Below are 17,856 nucleotides of genomic sequence, written 5' to 3' on the forward strand. Positions count from 1 at the left end.
CGACGAATACCGTCCATTGCAACTAGTGTTGTTAACCATGCAGAGACTCACACTCTGCCGCATGGAAGGAAGCCTGCAGCTGCCCTCCCGTGAAATCACTGAGGTTGGCTATAACCACCCTCGTACACTTAAAACCTCCGTGTAGTGCGCTTTTAGTGTTCCGTTGTTTCAGAATCCAGCACCTCTACGACGCTGTGTGGATCATCCGCCTCCACATTTGTAACTCTCTTGTGTGGCCAAGTTCGCAAGTAATACGGGGAGTCTTGAAACGTCTTTAGGTAGCCAATATGTGTAGTTCTCTGGTGCCTTCACACACGCACTGATTCGTTAGAGGGCGGCAAATGGTTTTGCAATCACCTGGCCAAAAGTTCCTGTGTTGGGTCACCCTCTGGTGCACCTCTTCGAGCCTGCCGACCCACTAGGATCGAATTTCAGGGCTCGAATCGCACAGCCGACCACCGCTTATCATAATTACGTGCTTGCGTCTCTGAGCATTTCCTCCTCCATCCGTCTGCAGTAGCCAGCTGCTTGCTTCGGCTGTTTCTTGCTTAGGATGTTTGCCGATCCCAGCCACCAGGTCGAGGTTTGGATCGGGAGGTGCTCTTCACTGTAAATCAATGATGCAGGAGAGCACTGGGTAGACGCGCGTGTTGCTGTATTTAATGAGCCCAAGCAGTACAAAGAAGAGAGTAAATACAAGCAGTTGCATGTTTGTAAACCTAGAGTCAGAAGTCTGTGTTTGGTGCGCCTTGTGTGTCCAACTACCTCAGGATGATTTACAGTGGCTTTGTGATGGCTACTACGTCGGCTGGTCGTAGAGGTATGCCAGGACGCACTCGTAAACTTTGCGCTTCTCTCCAGAGTGATTCCCATGCGGGGTCTGTGAAGCTTCCAAACATGACGAGAAAGACGATGCAACTTCCAGAGCCCTGACAGAACTGGGCCAAGGTATCAAGCATATGTATTGAGTCTTTCGACAACGGCGTACATGTTTTCCTAGTCCTTGCTCTTAGCCGTCTAAAAGCACGATCCATGCTTGATCAGTGTAACCCCTTTCAGTAACCAGAAGGCTTTGCAAAGGCCGAGTTTACGTGAATCGCGGGGCTTCAGCCCCTCTCAATCTGAGCGTGCCAATGCATCCTCCCATGCCATAGGACGCATTCCAGGAGACCAGAAGGACAGTGAGAGTTTTCCCAGTGTAGTGTGAGTCCTAGCAGGATCATGTGCTTGGCGCAAACTGGCTCTATGCAGCGAAGTCGGAAGGCACAAGCGACGGAGTCCCCACTTTGCTGTACATGATGGTCAAGCATATTCCCTAATAAGCGCCAGTTGTAGAGCCAGAAAGACGAGATGCATGCTCAGAGCCCTCCTATCTCAATGCAGCTATGAGCCTTCCGCATGAGTACTCGACCTCACCGTGTGAGGCATCAACTCTACCCCGCTGTCCGCGGAAGATATGGATGCTTTGGGGAAGACCAGGAGCTGCGCCCTCCATACACCTCCTTGCACACTAAATTCTAGAGCGCAGGTGCTGTGTCTGTTTCCACCGGGACATCCATGGGATACCAAAGTTCACATACTTGTGAAGGAATACAACAGAGAACGCACGACCATGCGTATAGGATCCAACTACGAGTTGAAGTAGTGTCTCACTACCGTACCCTTGTGAATACTCGCGGTATCGCGCTCTCCATCGATCCGGAGCTCTTGGGACCGCTAAAGAGTGGACAAGCATGTTGAACTTTTGCGCCATCTCCTCGGATACAAGATCCACTTTACATTCGATTTTAAGAAACGTCAGCATTTTCTCGGCACTCAAAGTTTATTTATATCAGGGTGTATTTGGCCTGTAGTAGGTCCCCAGCGGCAGCTTCACCCTGTATAGCCCCTTTCACTGCGCCGCATCCTGCTGGGGTCTTTTCCGTTGCCGTGATGAGCCTTCTGTGCTCGCCAAGCAGCCTGCTGCCGCTAAAATTAGTTCCATTGTTTAAGCCCTTAGGTCATTTGCACGCGCTCCCAGGTCCGGACTTTATGACACAACCGCTTACAGCATAAGCAGGTCCGTTGTCGGGGACCTTTCTGGGGCTGCGGGGGAGCATGGTTGCTTCTGACTTTCTTTGCTCACTGGCATTTGACGGTAGGTTAGGGTCAGTTGACACAGGCCCTATATCCATAGTCTTTGAGTACAAATTTGGTTCTTCCTCATGTCCAAAGACGCAAAGCTTGTGCTCACTTGCTTCTGACGCCTAGTAGTTCACCAATTGTGATTACTCCAATGGTCAGTTGTTTGTTCGCTGACTCACTGCCCATCCTGAGGCCACCTGACGTGACACTTTAGGTGCACCCACAATAAACCACCCATATAGCGGCTCTTAATGTACGTCGTGGCTTTCACGAACCAAAGCCTGTTATTTCCTAAAATGCCAGAGTATTTCAGAGATTCCCCTGCTGAAACCTTTCCACTTCTTTTCCACCTTCTGCTGAACTGCTTTGGCCACCGGCCGATGTGTATGGATGTTTATGAAGGATTGAAATCTAGTAACTCCTGCAGGCAGACGAGTTCCTCTTCGTGGATATAGCCGCCTCTGGAGTGCTTTGCGCTCGCATAACCATGCCGCAGGGGGCTCGTGTTTTTCTTCTTCTGGCGGTTCACAGCGAATCACACCTCCAACCGACACATTAAATATTTGAGTTCTTTTCTAAACTTACTGCCGTCATACTTTCCTGATTGGCGTTAGCTCATCGGTGCATCAGCAGGCATTTTTGAATTGGCAAATCAAGCATTTCTACCAGCTGACGACCTACTGCGTTTCTCCAGCCTGCAGGCAGGCCTCCAGCGCCTCAACAGGCACTGTTCCACCATTCACTTCCAATGCCAGAAGACTTTTGCTCTCTAAGCATTTTTACGGACAATCAACATTTCGAATGATTGAATAGGTACATCGAAAGCATACAACTTTTGCAGGATGACCGACATATCACTGCATCCACAGACAATGGATGTGAAAGAAAAGTTGCATTGAGCCACGTAATGCTACCAAATGTAACGCTTCATCTACCAAACCAAAACTGATTGTGTACTTCTCTATGAAATTCTTCACAAAAAGTAGTGGATAAGAAACTTCCTGGTTGCCACATAGCCCGCTACACATGGGATAATTCAGAAGGGCATGCTTACACTTCTATCGCCTATACTCTATGCATGTGGAGCTGGCAGTGAACACACAGAGTACTTGAAGTGTGAAGCGACAAGCACCCCCGCAGTCCCCTTCCCCGCATGTCGAAATGCAAGAGGGCCGCTTACAAGGAAAAGAGGGAGTTCTTTCGAAATACGTTCAATAGCTTCCTGTGAAGTTTTTACTGAGTCTGAAGTTAGATGCGACCCTCTGCAGACGTAACACTAATCGTTACAATCATTAACTGTTTTCGGAACGAGAACCCTCCTTCCCTTGCCCTGATATTGAGAGTGCTGGCAACAAGGGAGAAGGCCAGCTGGGGCGCGCGCTGCTGCACCCTCCGATCAGTCCGGGATTCCACAGCAATTTAGATTTGGCATCTAGCGCATACCCACGCAAGATTGCGTCTTCTTAGCTCAGCTAACGATAAACGGGAAAAAGCACGACATAGGGAAAGCCAAACTTATTTGATTCTCTATAAAATTCCTACTAAAATAATTAATGGATTCGGAAGACACTGCCAGACTGTTTGCATAAGCCGCTATACGTGGGATATTGCTGGAGGGCATGCTGACACTTATGTCGCCTATATGGGGATCGCAGCTCTGGTTCTCTCCATAAATGGAGTCGTACATTGGGATATCTAGAATGCTGACGTTCAAAATTTGATGTTAATGGTAACCATAATATGAGATCACATGTTATGCGGAAGACTGCACAAGTTTCTAACAAAAGCACAAATCTGTAGCCCGTCCTCACTTGGCCGAATAAACTTTATGCACTCCGCTTTATTGTTGCGGCCAACAGTCACACCTACTTCTCTGTATGAGAAGGATGCGCAGCGAACGACTTGTGCCATCTTAAGGCTTAACAGAAGGTTGCGAAGTGTGTCCAGATCACTCCGTAGATTCCCGACCATAGGTTTGTATCTAAAGGTCTGGTAGCGGGCAGAATGCAAGTGGGTGAAGTCACAAGGTAGAGCAGGCGGTGGCAACAAAATGCGAGCACAGAAAAGAATCCTTAACATATTTTACTTTTTCCTGATGCAAGTTAATGAATGTAGCCCTGTGAACGCATTTCATATGGGTGACACTGCGTCAACCCTCTACTATGCGCCTTAGGCACGCTGCCGCTCAGCTGGTTGTTGTCGTTGCGTGATGTCGCCGCAGCAGCAGTTGCGCGCTTGCTGCGGTTTGTACGTCTGAAACACAACTCTCATGCACTTATAACGCAATTTCAATGCTGATCGTGGAGAAATTCGTCCTGTGAGGCTGTTTTTTTCATGTGTTGCCCGCAACCGACAAAGCAGCTCTGTGTGTCGCTGAACACCCCTAAAAGACCCTACAAGCCCTCCTTGTTGGTGTGTCTTCCTTGATCTTCTAATGTTCACAGGCATGTAGGCCGAGTATCTGCACCGCACTTCCTATACAGAAGCCTCTCACCAACCCACGCGCAAAGCGACTCACGTCTCAGGCCCTTTAAGCTGCCGACTCTCTATGGTTGGCGAGAACCCTCCAGCTCGGCTAAGGAAGGCCTCATAGGCCCTCTTCTGCATAGTTCGCTTGCCAGAAAACCTTCGCTTCCCTCTCCTGCCGCCCTGGCAGACACTTAAGCCTCCCTAACTCCCCAAGGCTGCACATCTGCGTGAGTTGCCACTTCAGTAAGGTGTGACATTTTGCCCCCATTCCCTTCAAAGGCATATAATCACCTTTTTCTTGCTTCGATCCGGAATGGAACGGCTCAGAACACCCGCTTGGACCGTAGGCTCAGTGGAATTCGACCAGCCCTCTGCAAGCGAGAGTTGGGGAATACGACTGCCCTTCAGCGCTATCCTACCACCACCTCTGCGCTCTTAGCCCCCAAAGAGAGTCGACGTAAGGCTCAAGTCTCTTTTGCTTGTGATGCATCGCGGCCACGATCGCCTCCTTCCCCGTCTCTTCCCTAGACCTCATTAGACTCTCTCTCTCTCACTCTCTCCCTCACTCCCTCTCTCTCACTCCCTCTCACTCCCTCTCTCTCACTCCCTCTCACTCTCTCGCGCTCGTATTCTCCCTCTCACTCTCTCGCGCTCGCATTCTCCCTCTCACTCACTCTCTGTCTACGCCTTCCTCAAAGGGTGTCCATCCCTCGAACTCTTCAGTTTCCTTCAGAGAGGTTTTCCAAGGTGCGTCGTTGAACACCTCCCCCCTAATGGGGATCCATCGAATAAGGCCATTCCTGAAGGCCCTCGCCCCCCTACTCCTCTGCAATTTCTTTGTTGGATACTCTGAACACCTGCGCGCTGATGCTTGGCCTTCGCCTGGAGCGCTGGAATTTCCCCCCTGGCATGCACATTCAAACTTTCACGACGATGAGGCGGAGGCTGGCGAATCTGGGTTCCTCAAGGGAGTCGCTGCAGGATACGCCGCTGCTACGACGTCAGCAGACGGGGTCTGGCATGCAGAACAGGGGCCTCCCAGGGGGCAGGAGCATCTTTCTGAAATTGGCTCCCAGCCATTTCCTCCGCCACGGGAGGCTTCTCTAGAAACGACAGCGGAGACGACCAAAGGAGGGGCCCCTCCTTCCTCCTTAGGAATACAGGAACCACTTTCCTTCTACGGCAATGTGAATGTCTCTAACCCCATACCTGTCGCTCAAGTGCCGTCCTGGATCTGGTAGGCTCTCTCTAGACGGCAGCAGTGGCGGCAAACAGGCAGAGGGGAAAGAGCCGAAAGCAACATGCCCACAACAACATAGAGGGAGGCGGGGGAGAGAAGGATAAGGCCCTGAGCCCAGTCGCAGACTGCACAGACCGCGCAACTCTCATCTTTCCTCCCTCCTTTCTTCCTTCCCCCCTTCCTTCATGCCGTCGCTCAGCCTTTTGTGATGCTATGTGCGACATTCCCCCTTAGGGCTACCTCCACTGTCCTCTGCTTGCTGCTCGTGCTGCTGTGGGCATTGCATCAGCGCCGCTTCTCAGCGGCAGCAGCTGAACTGCGACAGCTACAGGGCCGTTGCTTCAGTCCTCCCGCTGCAATCCACATGAGTCTTGTCTTCTCCTTCTTCCCGCTCTCCGGGATTATTGCGTGGTGAGTAGCAGCAGACGCTGCAGCCCTGGTGACGGCGACACCGCAAAACGGGAAACTTGAAGGGACCGAGAGGCCCTGTGCTTTGCTGCCTTCTTAGCACCTCGATCCCGGCTCCTTTTCTTCGTCCTCTTCCTCCTTTGTCTTCTCCTCTGCAGCTCCTCTTCTTCCCAGGTCGTTTCGATGCTGCCCTTACGACACCGCGTAGACGTGCCTTCTCGGTGGCTGCCTCTGCGCGGCATTTTTCTTCAGGCTCTCCCTCTTGGAACCTCGTGGGGGCCTGCTGCTCTCTCAACTGCGCTCCGCCTGGGAAGTGTGCTGTCTGCACTGTTTCATGCTGCTCATGCTGCACTTGCTTGGGGGACCCGACTGCACGCTGCGCCTCCTGGAGCAGCAGCACAGACTGCCCTCCCAGGAGGAAATCGATAGAGCTATGAAGGATGCCGAGGAGGCGGCTTCTTGTGCGGACACTCCTGAGCTGCGAGGCGCTGAGAAGATATCTTCAGCTCAAACACAGAATCCTCTTCCTTCTCCCCAGCAGACAAGAGACAAGACAGCAGTGCAGGCAGGAGGCACGCAGGTGACGGCTGCCAAGCCTTGTCTCTCGTGCCGGAGCAGCAGCATCGCTGCCACCATCAACAGCACCAACACGACCATCAACAGCACCACTGCTAGGCATAACAGCAGCAGTAGCAGACTCTCAAGAGGAAGATTCGGCTCGACAAAAGTCTGGCGTCGTGGTCTGTCTGCCCCAGACCTCCTCCTACACGAAGGTGCAAAGTCATCGGCAGCCTTAACTCTGGCAGTCGGATCAGAAGGCGTTGCTTGTGCTGCTGCTCCCCTGACAGCAGAGGCTGCTAAAACCTCCTCTTCTTCTGACCAACGCCCCAGCGCTGTTCATTCTGCTCCCGCTGCATGGAAGCAAGCCGCTGGAGACGCCCTCGCCTCCTGTTCAGGTCCAGGCACGGCTGCTCAACGCCTTGCAGCAGAGGCTGGCAGAAGCGGCCTCCCTGCCCTCGTCACACCCCCAAGCGCAACAGCCGCAGCAGCAGAAGCGTGTGGAGGGGACGCTGCTAAAGGCACTCGGGCAGACTTGGACGGGGTGGAAGGGGTGTCAGTGGACCCCTCAGTGTCACAGGAGGCCCCTCAGAAGAACGGCATGCCCCCCTGTTGCGACTCAACAGCGGCTGCTGCTCCTCTGCGTCGCAGCAGGTGGAGGAGGCGGCTCATAATGAAGAGAATCAGCGACAGCACCAACAGGAAGTGCTGCTGTGCGTTTTGTTGCGCGGGAGCAGCTGGCTCTTGCTGCTGCGCCTGCGGCTGCTCTTGCTGTCCAGACGGCAGGACCGCTACAGGGGGAGGCAGTCGTGGCAGCAGCAGCTGCTGCTGCCAAAGGGGCTACAGCAGCAGCAGAAACAGCAGGAGTGCCAACAATGCGGATACGCCAAAACCAAAACAGCTGTCGCTCTGGCGCCGATGCAGAGAAAAGCTGCACATGCACCGTCTCGTGCGGGGGGAGGGCTCCAAAGAAACTTTCGAGGGTGGTCTTAGGGGCCTTCTAGAGGCTCAAGGGGGCGTCGAAGCAGCTGCTGAGTCTGTTCCTCAAAACGCATGGCAACAGCCGCCACTGGTGGGAGTCTCCCCTCTCCAACAAACCCTTGTCTCAGCACCTGCTTCTGCAGTTGTTGCTGCCGCTGAACCGTCTAGCAGTGGCCTGCCAGAGCCACAGCAGCCGCTACGCCCTTTGGCAAGGACTGTTGCGGGAGCGTTGGAAGCCGTAGGGACGAAGCCTCCCACGGAGTCTGCTACACGAGGCATTTCATCTGTTGCTGCTGAAGGTGAAGGCTGCAGCAACGCGCCTCTTGAAGGCGCGCTTTTTGAGTACCCTTTAACGACGTCTTCGGGGGTCGACGTGTATGGACAGCGGCTGCCACAGCCGCTTTTTCGAGGAGTTGGCAGCGCTGAGGGAGGAGAACAAGGCATGGCCGTGATGACATGCAGCACCTGTAGCAGCTCGCTTGCAGCGCAGGGAGCCTCTGCACCCCTTCTGACGGCGGGAGAGCAGCCGAGCGGTGCGCCTCTCCTTCTGCAGCTGAGGAGGCAGACAAGGAACGCTCTGGCCTTGAAGTCGCTTGATGCATGCGCGGCTGCCACTGCTTTGGCAGCTAGGAGTTCAGGGGTGGCTCATGATGAAGAGGCCTGCAAGTGGGCTGCGGCAGAGAAGACGTGGAGGATCTGGTTCGTTCCTCCGCTTTGCTGCTTCGCGTGGCATACAAAGCCTAGATCCTTTTCGGCTGTACGTCTTTCACACACGGTGTGGTAAATCGATGGCGGCCCCTCGACAGCGCTTTCTCTGCAGATGAGAGCGGCTATTCGATGCAAGAAAGATGCTTCTCCTCTACCATGCCCGAAAACATACGCCTACTGGGGAGGTGCTCCGCGCAGAGTGGTCTGCTCGCCGCTCCCCACATTATGGGCTACATAAATCCTGTACCTTGTACTTTATATTCGAGCCTTGAGTTTAAAGGGGCGCCCTCGTCTCGTATGTGTGCTCATAATGTGCCTTTCGCTCAGTGGGATTTACGAATGAGCTATTACTGCCTGGTCCCCTTCACCCTACTAAAGCTGCTGCGAGTTCTGCTATGCTACATGTTACCGATGCTGATGCACCTTGGGAACGACAACAACAGCAAGGATGCGGCTGCTGATCCTGCCGAAGGAGGCGGGGGAGAGCAACACGTGCTTCAGCGGCTTCTGCAACTATTCTGCTTCCTCTCTTTGGTCCTTGCAATGTGGGGCCTCGCGGTTGTCTTTATCGCTACAAGGCCTCTTCTCAAACCCTTCAAAATCGGTCCGCTCAGGGCACTTTCAGGAAATGCAGCGCGAGGCTTGGGGTGTATGCACGCTGCTTTGCAGGACTTCCCCCCCAATCCTCGTTGGTCTCTCTCTCTCTCTATCTATCTCTATCTATCTATCTATCTATCTACGTATCTATGTATCTATGTATCTCTCTATCTCTCTATCTATCTATCTATCTATATATTTATATATCTATCTCTCTACGTATCTATGTATCTATCTATCTACCTATCTCTCTATCTATCTATCTATCTATCTATATATTTATATATAAATCTATCTATCTCTATCTATCTATCTCTCTATACATATATCTCTTGCTCTGCCTGCCTGCGCTCGTTGTTGCTGCTGATGCTGCTGCTCCTGTTGTTGCTGAGGCTTTGGGGCACGGGTTTGAGCTAGCATGCGTGTGGATAGCTGTTGCTGCCCTCCAGGATGGAAGTTCAGCTGTTTGAAGGCACTCGTATTTTTCATTCAGCTGTTGGAACTCGTAGCGGAGGTCTTGCAGCCTCTGTCGCATATCACCACTGCTTCGGGTGCAGAAGCAGCAACAGAAGCAGCCCTCGCTACAGTAGCGGCCCGGCGCGTATACGTCTTCACATTCCTTGAGCTCCTTGGCTCGGCTGTCTGTGCAGTAATGGCCGCTTGTGTATTCACACCGTCAGACTTGCTCCTGGCGCATCGCCGCTTGCAAGTGCTTCTTCAATATATTCCTCGCGGTGCCTCAACAGACAGCAACAAAAGCAGCAGCGCTAGCAGAAGCTGCATGCGCAGGTCTTCGCGGAGGTCTGTGGGTGCCAGTGGTAAAGGCACTGCCAGACGCACATCTGATGTGCTCCAGACGGGGAGGCCTGGTGGCCTCCTCGCCGCTGGCCTTAAAGAGGGGTAGATGTAGGGGTAGATACAGGGGTTGATGCGGCTTCATGAGAGCTCGTTGGCAGACTACTATTCAGTCCCAAATGAATACGGCCTAATTAGCCGATAAAAACATCGAAAAAAAGCTCAGTGGGAGAGACCTGGGCCCAATAATTTCTCCACGCAGAAGGGCCTCCGTGAGGCTGCGTCGCTGCTTTCTTGCTACTGCTCGAAACGTGGCGCACGGCGTAGAGTAAAAACAGAAGGGGGTTTATCAGGAGCATATTTCTGTTTTTGGGTGGAAGGGCAGTAAGAAAGGGAAAGTCTGTGAGGCGCATAGGGGGCAGTTGCAGCGATACAGCTCAAGCACAAGAAAAAGGCAGACACCGAATAGGTTGAACCAGGACAAGGTTCTAGCAAATTAGCGGCAGGGCACCTTTTGCAGGCCTTGAACAAGAAACCCATGAACGCCACAAGAAAGGGGCACACAATCGCAAGCAGGGGCTCCTGCAGCAGTCTCTGCGTAGAACTCCCGAGAAATATACACTGGCTCTAAGCCGTGGGGGCAGGGAGGTGAGTACCCATAAGTAGGAAATGGCTACGAAACTTTGCAAGTCGACAGCTCCCAGGCAACAGGGTATTATCCTGCATTTTGTAGCTTAGAGCACCAGAAAGGCCTTCAGCATGCTTGTTTTCTGGGCTTGCCACGCAGAGGCAGCAAGCCGACTGACAACAGCCATCGTACCTCCATCTGCCTGCTCTCCGAAAAGATCCGTTTCTTGGGGTGTATGTGCCTCTACGTGGGACTTTCTAGGAATTGGTATAGTGCTGTAGTAGTGCATCTAGAGCATAAGGGGTCTATTCTGTAAGCCTGCAAGTTCGGCCGCGTGTACAGTCGAGCCCAAGCTCCTCTTAGAACAGGGCATACGCCTGCCGATTCTGCTCAGAGCATTGCTGCCAAAGGTGGTCGTATCGCTGGTGCTGTGGCGACTGGCCTGGCCTTGCAGCCTTCATGCGGCTGCTGTTGCATAGCTAGCAAGAATACTACCTCTCTACTCCCGCGAAAGCCTATAGCCCTTGTAGGATTCGCCTCGCATATGTGGGGTTTCTACTGCTGCTGCCTCAGGGACCGCTGCAGCAGCAGCAACGGCAGCACCAGAAGCTGCAACGGCAGTAACAAGGAGAATCGCCCTTGCTCCTATTGAGCACAAGAAAGAATTGCGACCAAAGGCTTCCCTGAAGAGGGCCTGAAGGGCACTGCTTAATGAAGCCACTGAGCTGGTTAGGCTCAAGAAAAGCAGTAGCAGCAGCAGCCAGAGCCTGCAGAGCTTCAGCAGCTGCTGCTTACCTACTGCATTACCTTACTCTCCCTATTTTATAGGCAGCAGAGGCTGTACCTGATGCTACAGCAGCCGCATAGGCGGAGGCAGCTACAAAAGCCTCTTATGATTTTTACTGCATTTGCTGCTGCCCCTGCTGCTGGCGCTGCAACAGTTCCCTCTGCAGCTGCTGTAGATGGTGCTGCAGAAGCGCACCATGAACCTGCTGTTTTTCGTTTACATGAGACAGCTGCATATTAAGGAGCTGCTGTTGGTGCTGCTGCATCCGCTGCTGCTGCTGACTGTGCTGCAGTTGCTGCTCCTGAGCCCTCAGCAGGAGGTCTTGTTGCAGCGCCACCTGCTGCTGCAGATGCTGCACCATTGCCTGCTGCTGCTGAAGTTGGAGTTGCTGCTGCTTGATGAGTTCCTCTGGAGTCAGGAGAGAAAGGGCCTTTTGCGGCCGCTCCTGCAGTGACGGCTGTGGGATCAGCAGCACGGGTGTCTCGGCACGACTGGCAGGAAAGGTATCAGCAGCAGCAGAGAGGGGAGCAGCAACAGCTCCAGAGATGTCTGGAGGTGAAAACGCAGCAGCGGCAGCAGAGGCCTTAACGATGGGGGCAGCAACAACGGGAGCCACTACGGGAGAGGCATATGCAGCAGCAGCAGAGGTCGCCTCTCTGTGGATTCTCTCTGCGCTTGCCCCTGCCTGCCGCGTCGCCTGCTGCTGCTGCTGTTTTTCTTCAGGAGTATCGGCAGCGGAAAGGCTGTTTTCTTTTGAAGCAGCTTTTACAGCGGCACCGCTTGAAGCGCCTTGCGTTCCCACGTGTGGCTGCTGCAGCGAGGGATGGCGTCTGCTTGTGCTGTTGCCGCGGCTGCTTGCACGTTCTTCTCCACTGCCTTCAACACGGCCATCTGCGGAATGCCGAACAGAGTGCTCCTCGTCAGTTCCGACGAGAGAAGCCTCGGCTCCCTGAAAGCTCGCCTCTGCCTCCTCCTCCGTGTCTCTCCCCACCTCTTCTCGATCCCTACCTTCTGGCAGCGTCCTTTGCGTCAGTGCTGCTGAGCTAGCATCTGCAAGAGGCCTTGAAACAGCCGGATCGGCGCTGCTGTCTGCCGCGGCTACCTCAGCCTCTTTGGAAGAAGAAGACGTGTGCATTTCGTGTGCCTCCCTTTCGAATCCAACGGCTTCCTTTTCTTCGCCACGCACACGCCTCCGATACTCGGTTGCCTCGGCTGCCGCTTCAGCCACACTCTCGTCTTTCCCCCTCTCTTTCCTCACATTCCCTTCAGAAGACCCTAAGAAAGCAAAGGCTTCCCACGCCTTCCGCGATGCTGTGCCTGCCGCTGCTTCCTGCCAGCTCTCCAGTCTTGCAGCAGCACCAGCGCTGGTGTCTTCCGCGTCTGCACTCGAAGTCGCCCCCGCAGTTTCTGCAACCACAGGAGCCTCTCGATCCACCTGCGTGTGCATCTTCTCGCGGAAAGGCGGAAGGAAAGTGCGATCAATGGAGGGGATCTCGGCTACAGCCTGTCCTGTTGAGGCAGCGGCGAAGTCACGGATGCGAGTCGGCTCCAAGGCAATAGCGGAGGCTGCCGCAACGGAGGCATCCTCGTGGAGCTCTCCAGTGGTAGACAGTGGCTGCTGCTGCTGCAAATGCTGCCGTACTGGCGTCTGCAATGCACTTGCAGCAGCGTGATTGTTGCCAACATGTTGCGACTTGTTGTCTACAGTAATGGCGGGTGCAGCAGCAGCTGCTGGCTGCTGCTGAGACGCCAGCAGCCCCGGTGTACTGGAAGCCCCAGAAAGCAGCGAAAGAGGCATTTGCTGCTGTTGCTGCTGCTGCTGCTGCTGCTGCTGCTGTTGCTGCTGCTGCTGTTGCTGCTGCTGCTGTTGCTGCTGCTGCTGCGTCGACGGGACTGCCGCGTTGCCGAAAGTTGACAGCACAATTGGAGCGGGGGCCGCTCCTGCGGGATGGACGTACAGCTGCTGCTGCTGCTGCTGCTGCTGCTGCTGAGAAGAAGAAGGAGAGCCTCCAGCTGCTAGCGAATGAAGAGGTAACCCTCCGGCTTCTGACCAGGAGGGGCGTGGGAGCAGCTGCTGCAGCTGTTGCTGCACGAAGCTTCGTGAGTTTTCTTCAAGTGCAGTCGTGGTGTCAGCAGTTGTTGCAGCGGCTCCAGCGGCTGCCGCTTCGGCTACAGCAACAACTGGAGCTACAGACGAAGCGACAGGAGAGACAGCTGCTTGGGGAAGGGGCATTACGCCTCTTGGATATTCAAAGGGGATCAAAGGCGCCGTTAGCGCAGCGGCAGCCGTGGAGGCGTTCGCGGTTCTGCCGCTAGCGGCTGGGCTGGGAATAAGAGAATCTGCAGGGGATGCTGTCACAAGGGCATGCGGCAAGAGGCCTGTGGGATGCTGGTGTGTTGTGTGGTGGCTTTCGATGACGGGGAGCTCTCGCATCAAGAGCTGCCACATCGGGTAACCAAAAGCCTGCTCCTGCGGTGGTTCTTGCTGCGTGCCAGGCTGATGCAGCTCTCGATGCTCTTCCTGCATTTGCTGCCCCAGCAAGAAGGTGGGAATGGCGTCTGAATCTGCTGCTCCATCGTGCTGCTGGTGCTGCTTGGGGTGTAGCGACAGGGGGACCTCCAGGGGCCGTATGCCTGCTGCGGCCAGATCCACTGGGTGGTGATGCTGCTGCTGCTGCTGCTCGCTGAGCTGCCGCTGCTCCCGAGTCAGCAGCAGCACAGCAACGGGCAGTAGAGGTAGCAGCACCAAGAGCGCCAGGAGCAACCCGGCAGCTTGAATCGCTGCTCCGTGGCGGAAGCCAGACCGAAACAGCATGCTGCTGCTCTTTCTCCTGCCGCTGCGTCGGTTGTTTTCACCGTTGGCAGTGTCTCTGCTGCCCTTGAAATACCTGTTGCTGCCGAAGGTGCAGGAGCTGTGACCAATACACGACTTCCTGCTGTGCCGGCTGCACGACAGCGGAACGTCCCCTGCGTCTCATCCAGTCCAGCTACGTGGGAAGTGCTTCCGGACAGGGCGGGTTGTGGCTAGTGCCTCCCTTCGGTCTCATTGCCCTATCTTTAGGCCACGCAGGTTAGCGGCAGCACAGGCAGAGAGACTACAGATGCTTACCTGTGGAATGAAGAAGACTGTCTAGCTGAAGCAGAGCAAGGTTAATGACTGAATCCTGAACATTGATCTCAAAACTACACAAGAGTTCTGTCAGGATACCGCGGCATGGGGCTGATGATGGGCATGGCGACGACACGCAGACCCCTTCAACTACGTGTTGCAGTGTATAGCCTGCTCTTCTGCCACAGTCCTTAGACACATACACGTCTTTGATTTTTCTCCGCGTTTCGGGCACGAAGGAAGCTTGCATGATAAGCGAGAAACACACAACTAAGCCTGCGCCAGTCGACTGCACCCTCCGCCCAGACCGACACTGGCGCCTAGCACGCTAGAAAAATGGGGAAACAAGCGCTTGCCACCTTTTAGAGCTGTTAAACTCGCAATTACTACCTGAAAATTGTTATAGTTTTTCAAGGTGTGAGTGCATGCGCTACTCTTCCCCGCGTCTCCCCCAAGGCGTACTAGCGGTGGTAACGCCAGTGTCTACCGAATAACGCCGACTCGGATCGCGTTGCCAGTGCGATGCGAACTGCTGCCGCTGCTGCTTTCGCTTGTGTGGCAATCTTCATTTTATTTTCCTTTTCAAAACTTTGATTTTGTGCCCCTCAAATAATCGCGTCAAGATGAACAAAACCGCCGTAAGCTTCGTAATTTCTCCCCCACCCTCCAGGGCTGCCTCCTCCCTCCAAAGCTGTCTTGCATGTCCAATGAGACATCTTTCTCTCGAGATAATCCTAGTATTTGCAATTGCATGCCGCTTAAAACCACTCTCTGCATCGGGTATCGCACTTTTCTCCCGATGGTCGGATGAGACCCCCTAGTTCAGCCCGCAAACATCCGAACGTCTCCCGTTTAGGCTTCATTTACAAGACGGGTAGCACAGTAAAGGTTTGTCTTGTTCATCGCTTTTGCATGTAATCAACATGCCTCTCCATAGCGTTTCCTGAGATGCTTCCTCATTTCTCCCTTCGCCTGTTGTTTTCACGGTGCTTTCTTTTTTTTGCAGCCCCTGCTGCTTGTCGTCCTTTTAGCCCTGCAGGCTTCCCTTAAAGCCTCAGCAGAGATTCCGAATGTAAGCCAGTCTGTCTCACTTCCACCGTCTTTTTGTATCTGCTACTGTATTTAGCCCAAGACCGCCTTTAGTTCCTACAAAGCGCTCCGGCCAACATTTATCTAGTTGGGAACAAATGCTGCCATTTTGGGAGCACCTATGTATGTATTTCAACAAATCCGCTTTACGAGTGTGCGCTTTGCATTTGAATTTGCCAGGCAGCACACTTCGAGATAGACATCGACGGGAGCAGCATCGGTTTCCTGAATTTTCAGCTGCGGCCCGACGTAGTCCCCAAAACTGTCAAAAACTTTGTCGGTGCGGCCTCTTACAACAACCGCTTGCATACATCCCTGCTTGCCTGTTTGTGTGTTAACCTTATTTTGCTACTCTATTAAGCTTTTTCCTGTTTTCTGCACCCCTGGTTCGTCTTTGACCCGTTTTGCCGTGTGAACTGTTGCGTATCTCAGCCAATGTTTATGTATTTGCACGAATAGAGGGCTTCAAACTTGTGTGTGTCTCATGTCCTGAGCATGCACTAGCTTCTGACTACAGCATGCAGAATTCTGTAGCTTCCCACATAGAGTGCGTGGCGTGTGCGCGTTTGGCTTCAGATTTACTTCCTCGGTACGCTGGGACATATTTCCACAGAATAATTCCAGATTTTATGGTTCAAGTAAGTTTATTGCCCTTTCACTCTACCCGATTCTTGAGATTTACCAACTCTGACTGTTTGATGGCCCATGTGCCTCATATCGTATTGCTGCGCATTCCCACGCTGTTTTTCTAGGGTGGCGACGTTACGAAAAATAGTCTGCCAGATGCAGACATTTCTGACGTGCCGTCATTCAAAGATGAAAATTTCATACTGAAACACGTGGGCCCGGGCGTTCTCTCCATGGCAAACGCTGGTGCGGACAGAACGCGATCTGCCGTTGTTTTCAACCCGGTCAAAGCTATTCTTCTAGTATTTCTCTACACATTTTTCGGGATCGCGTTATCATTGGGCATTTAATCACGGGGAAATCTGCAGTTGGAAGCACTAGCCAATATATATGTTTTGGAGGCAGCTCGCTGCTTCATCGCCATGGTCTAAGTGGGAAGAGTAGCCCCCAACGCAATGGCGGTTAGTGCCATTAATAAAAGCAGGAGTGATGCAACTAAGCTGCCTGACGCATACTTTCCGTGTGATCGTTGTGGTTCTGGTTTCTTCTGGTGCTGCTGCTTCAGGCCCGGACACCAACAGCTCACAGTTCTTCGTTACTACTGTGAAGACTTCATGGCTGGATGGCCGTCACGTGGTGTTCGGCAATATCACGGAGGACTCTTTGGAGGTACTAAAGCGCATCGAAGCTACAGGCAGTTCCTCTGGACGCCCCTCTGCCAAGGTAACAGTGAAGTCGGCTGGCCTCGGGCACAAGCCCAATGCCACCCGAGCTCGCTAATTCCAAGATAAAGCTTAGAGTTGCCCTAAGCGAAGTGGCAATTCTTTACCATCCACGCTGTTACAGGATTACGCTTTTAACTAGGTGAAAACGCATCACTTTACACCAAGACACTGAGCCGAGATGCGTGGAACACCATTTCTTACTAAACTTAGCCTTAACAACGTAAGGCCTTTCACTGAGCAGCCATAAATACAAACTAGCAAATGGCGTCACCAAATACCGATACACCGGACGACGGCTAAGTTTTGCTCCCTATAGGATCTGCAGATAGAGTGCCGCAAAGTGTGGAAGGTCCCTTAAGACCTGTGCTAACCTAGCGACAAATGAAGATAGGCACTGCTCTCCTCCGGTTAAACATACACATATCTTAGTGCAGCAATTTTTCTGCAGCCTCACTCGGCTATCGCCTCCATATGCGGGGGGTTTCCGCCAAACTCTTTTTTAATAGCTAGTACGTGTTGACTGTGTGCGATAGTCGAGTCCGGATTGGTACGCGCGAAGATCTCTGCACGCTCTTGCAGTACCTTCACTAGGAGCCTGGGTCAGCTGTCCGAATTAGAAGAAAGCGGTGACTCGAGGTTTGCGTGATGCCTTTGCAAGGCAAGAGTAGTCTTGGCTGGAACTACTCAACCGTTTATTCCTCTCCTTTTGTAGGAAGGAACCATCAAAAGCTGAGGCGCGCAAAAAGGGCCCCCGGGAGGCCGGCTCAAAAGGAATTCGAAGGGCCTTGCATGCCTAGGCAGCTCTGGACTGCCTAGACAGTGTCCAAACAACGGTGGGAGGAGAATCAGGAGACGTGGGAGCGGACTTATTAATCACACACAATAGGCAGCGCTGTAGTGTAGCTTCCCAAATATGCAAAGATCATGTCGCTACTGAGAAAGCTCTTTGGCTTTGTTGCCCTAACACTGCTTGACGCAGCCGGCAGCCCGAAAGTAGGACATCGTTTCTAG

General features: G+C 53.3%; 3 protein-coding genes across 3 annotated transcripts; 2 read left to right on the forward strand and 1 right to left on the reverse strand.

Moving 5' to 3' along the window:
* The first annotated feature begins 6,584 nt into the window (after nucleotides 1–6,584).
* On the forward strand, nucleotides 6,585–9,979 carry LOC34623329. Its single transcript, XM_026338027.1, has 6 exons — nucleotides 6,585–6,721; nucleotides 7,133–7,441; nucleotides 7,646–8,537; nucleotides 8,816–9,092; nucleotides 9,535–9,834; nucleotides 9,942–9,979. The coding sequence occupies exons 1-6, from the start codon at nucleotides 6,585–6,587 to the stop codon at nucleotides 9,977–9,979; spliced, it is 1,953 nt and encodes a 650-aa protein (XP_026193812.1).
* LOC34623328 (AF4/FMR2 family member 4) lies at nucleotides 9,976–13,744 on the reverse strand. The gene is made up of 7 exons (XM_026338028.1): nucleotides 13,534–13,744; nucleotides 12,151–13,188; nucleotides 11,771–12,057; nucleotides 11,544–11,591; nucleotides 10,624–10,797; nucleotides 10,201–10,462; nucleotides 9,976–10,070 (listed from the first exon to the last, which is right to left on the reverse strand). Exons 1-7 carry the CDS (start codon nucleotides 13,742–13,744, stop codon nucleotides 9,976–9,978), a joined length of 2,115 nt encoding a protein of 704 aa, XP_026193813.1.
* A 1,283-nt stretch (nucleotides 13,745–15,027) lies between these two features.
* On the forward strand, nucleotides 15,028–16,900 carry LOC34623966 (peptidyl-prolyl cis-trans isomerase). The gene is made up of 6 exons (XM_026338029.1): nucleotides 15,028–15,042; nucleotides 15,411–15,476; nucleotides 15,674–15,773; nucleotides 16,070–16,131; nucleotides 16,246–16,366; nucleotides 16,686–16,900. The coding sequence occupies exons 1-6, from the start codon at nucleotides 15,028–15,030 to the stop codon at nucleotides 16,898–16,900; spliced, it is 579 nt and encodes a 192-aa protein (XP_026193814.1).
* The last annotated feature ends 956 nt before the right edge of the window (nucleotides 16,901–17,856 follow it).

The sequence above is a fragment of the Cyclospora cayetanensis genome, unplaced genomic scaffold, assembly GCF_002999335.1.
Source record: "Cyclospora cayetanensis isolate NF1_C8 unplaced genomic scaffold, CcayRef3 CcayRef3_contig_22, whole genome shotgun sequence".
Taxonomy (NCBI): domain Eukaryota; phylum Apicomplexa; class Conoidasida; order Eucoccidiorida; family Eimeriidae; genus Cyclospora; species Cyclospora cayetanensis.

Bases quoted from the DNA above. Each gene is read 5' to 3' on its own strand.
- LOC34623966 (XM_026338029.1), top strand. The intron at 15,477-15,673 runs GTAAGCCAGTCT...TGAATTTGCCAG, and splicing joins CCTCAGCAGAGATTCCGAAT to GCAGCACACTTCGAGATAGA. The intron at 16,132-16,245 runs GTAAGTTTATTG...CTGTTTTTCTAG, and splicing joins TTCCAGATTTTATGGTTCAA to GGTGGCGACGTTACGAAAAA.
- LOC34623329 (XM_026338027.1), top strand. From the start codon at position 6,585: ATGCTGCACTTGCTTGGGGGACCCGACTGCACGCTGCGCCTCCTGGAG. The intron at 8,538-8,815 runs GTACGTCTTTCA...CCTTTCGCTCAG, and splicing joins AGCCTAGATCCTTTTCGGCT to TGGGATTTACGAATGAGCTA. The intron at 9,835-9,941 runs GCAACAAAAGCA...GATGTGCTCCAG, and splicing joins TCGCGGTGCCTCAACAGACA to ACGGGGAGGCCTGGTGGCCT.
- LOC34623328 (XM_026338028.1), bottom strand. From the start codon at position 13,744: ATGTGGCAGCTCTTGATGCGAGAGCTCCCCGTCATCGAAAGCCACCAC. The intron at 12,058-12,150 runs GCAGCCGCGGCA...CCGCTGTAAAAG, and splicing joins CAGTGGAGAAGAACGTGCAA to CTGCTTCAAAAGAAAACAGC. The intron at 11,592-11,770 runs GTGCTGCTGATC...GGCTCAGGAGCA, and splicing joins CCAGTCGTGCCGAGACACCC to GCAACTGCAGCACAGTCAGC.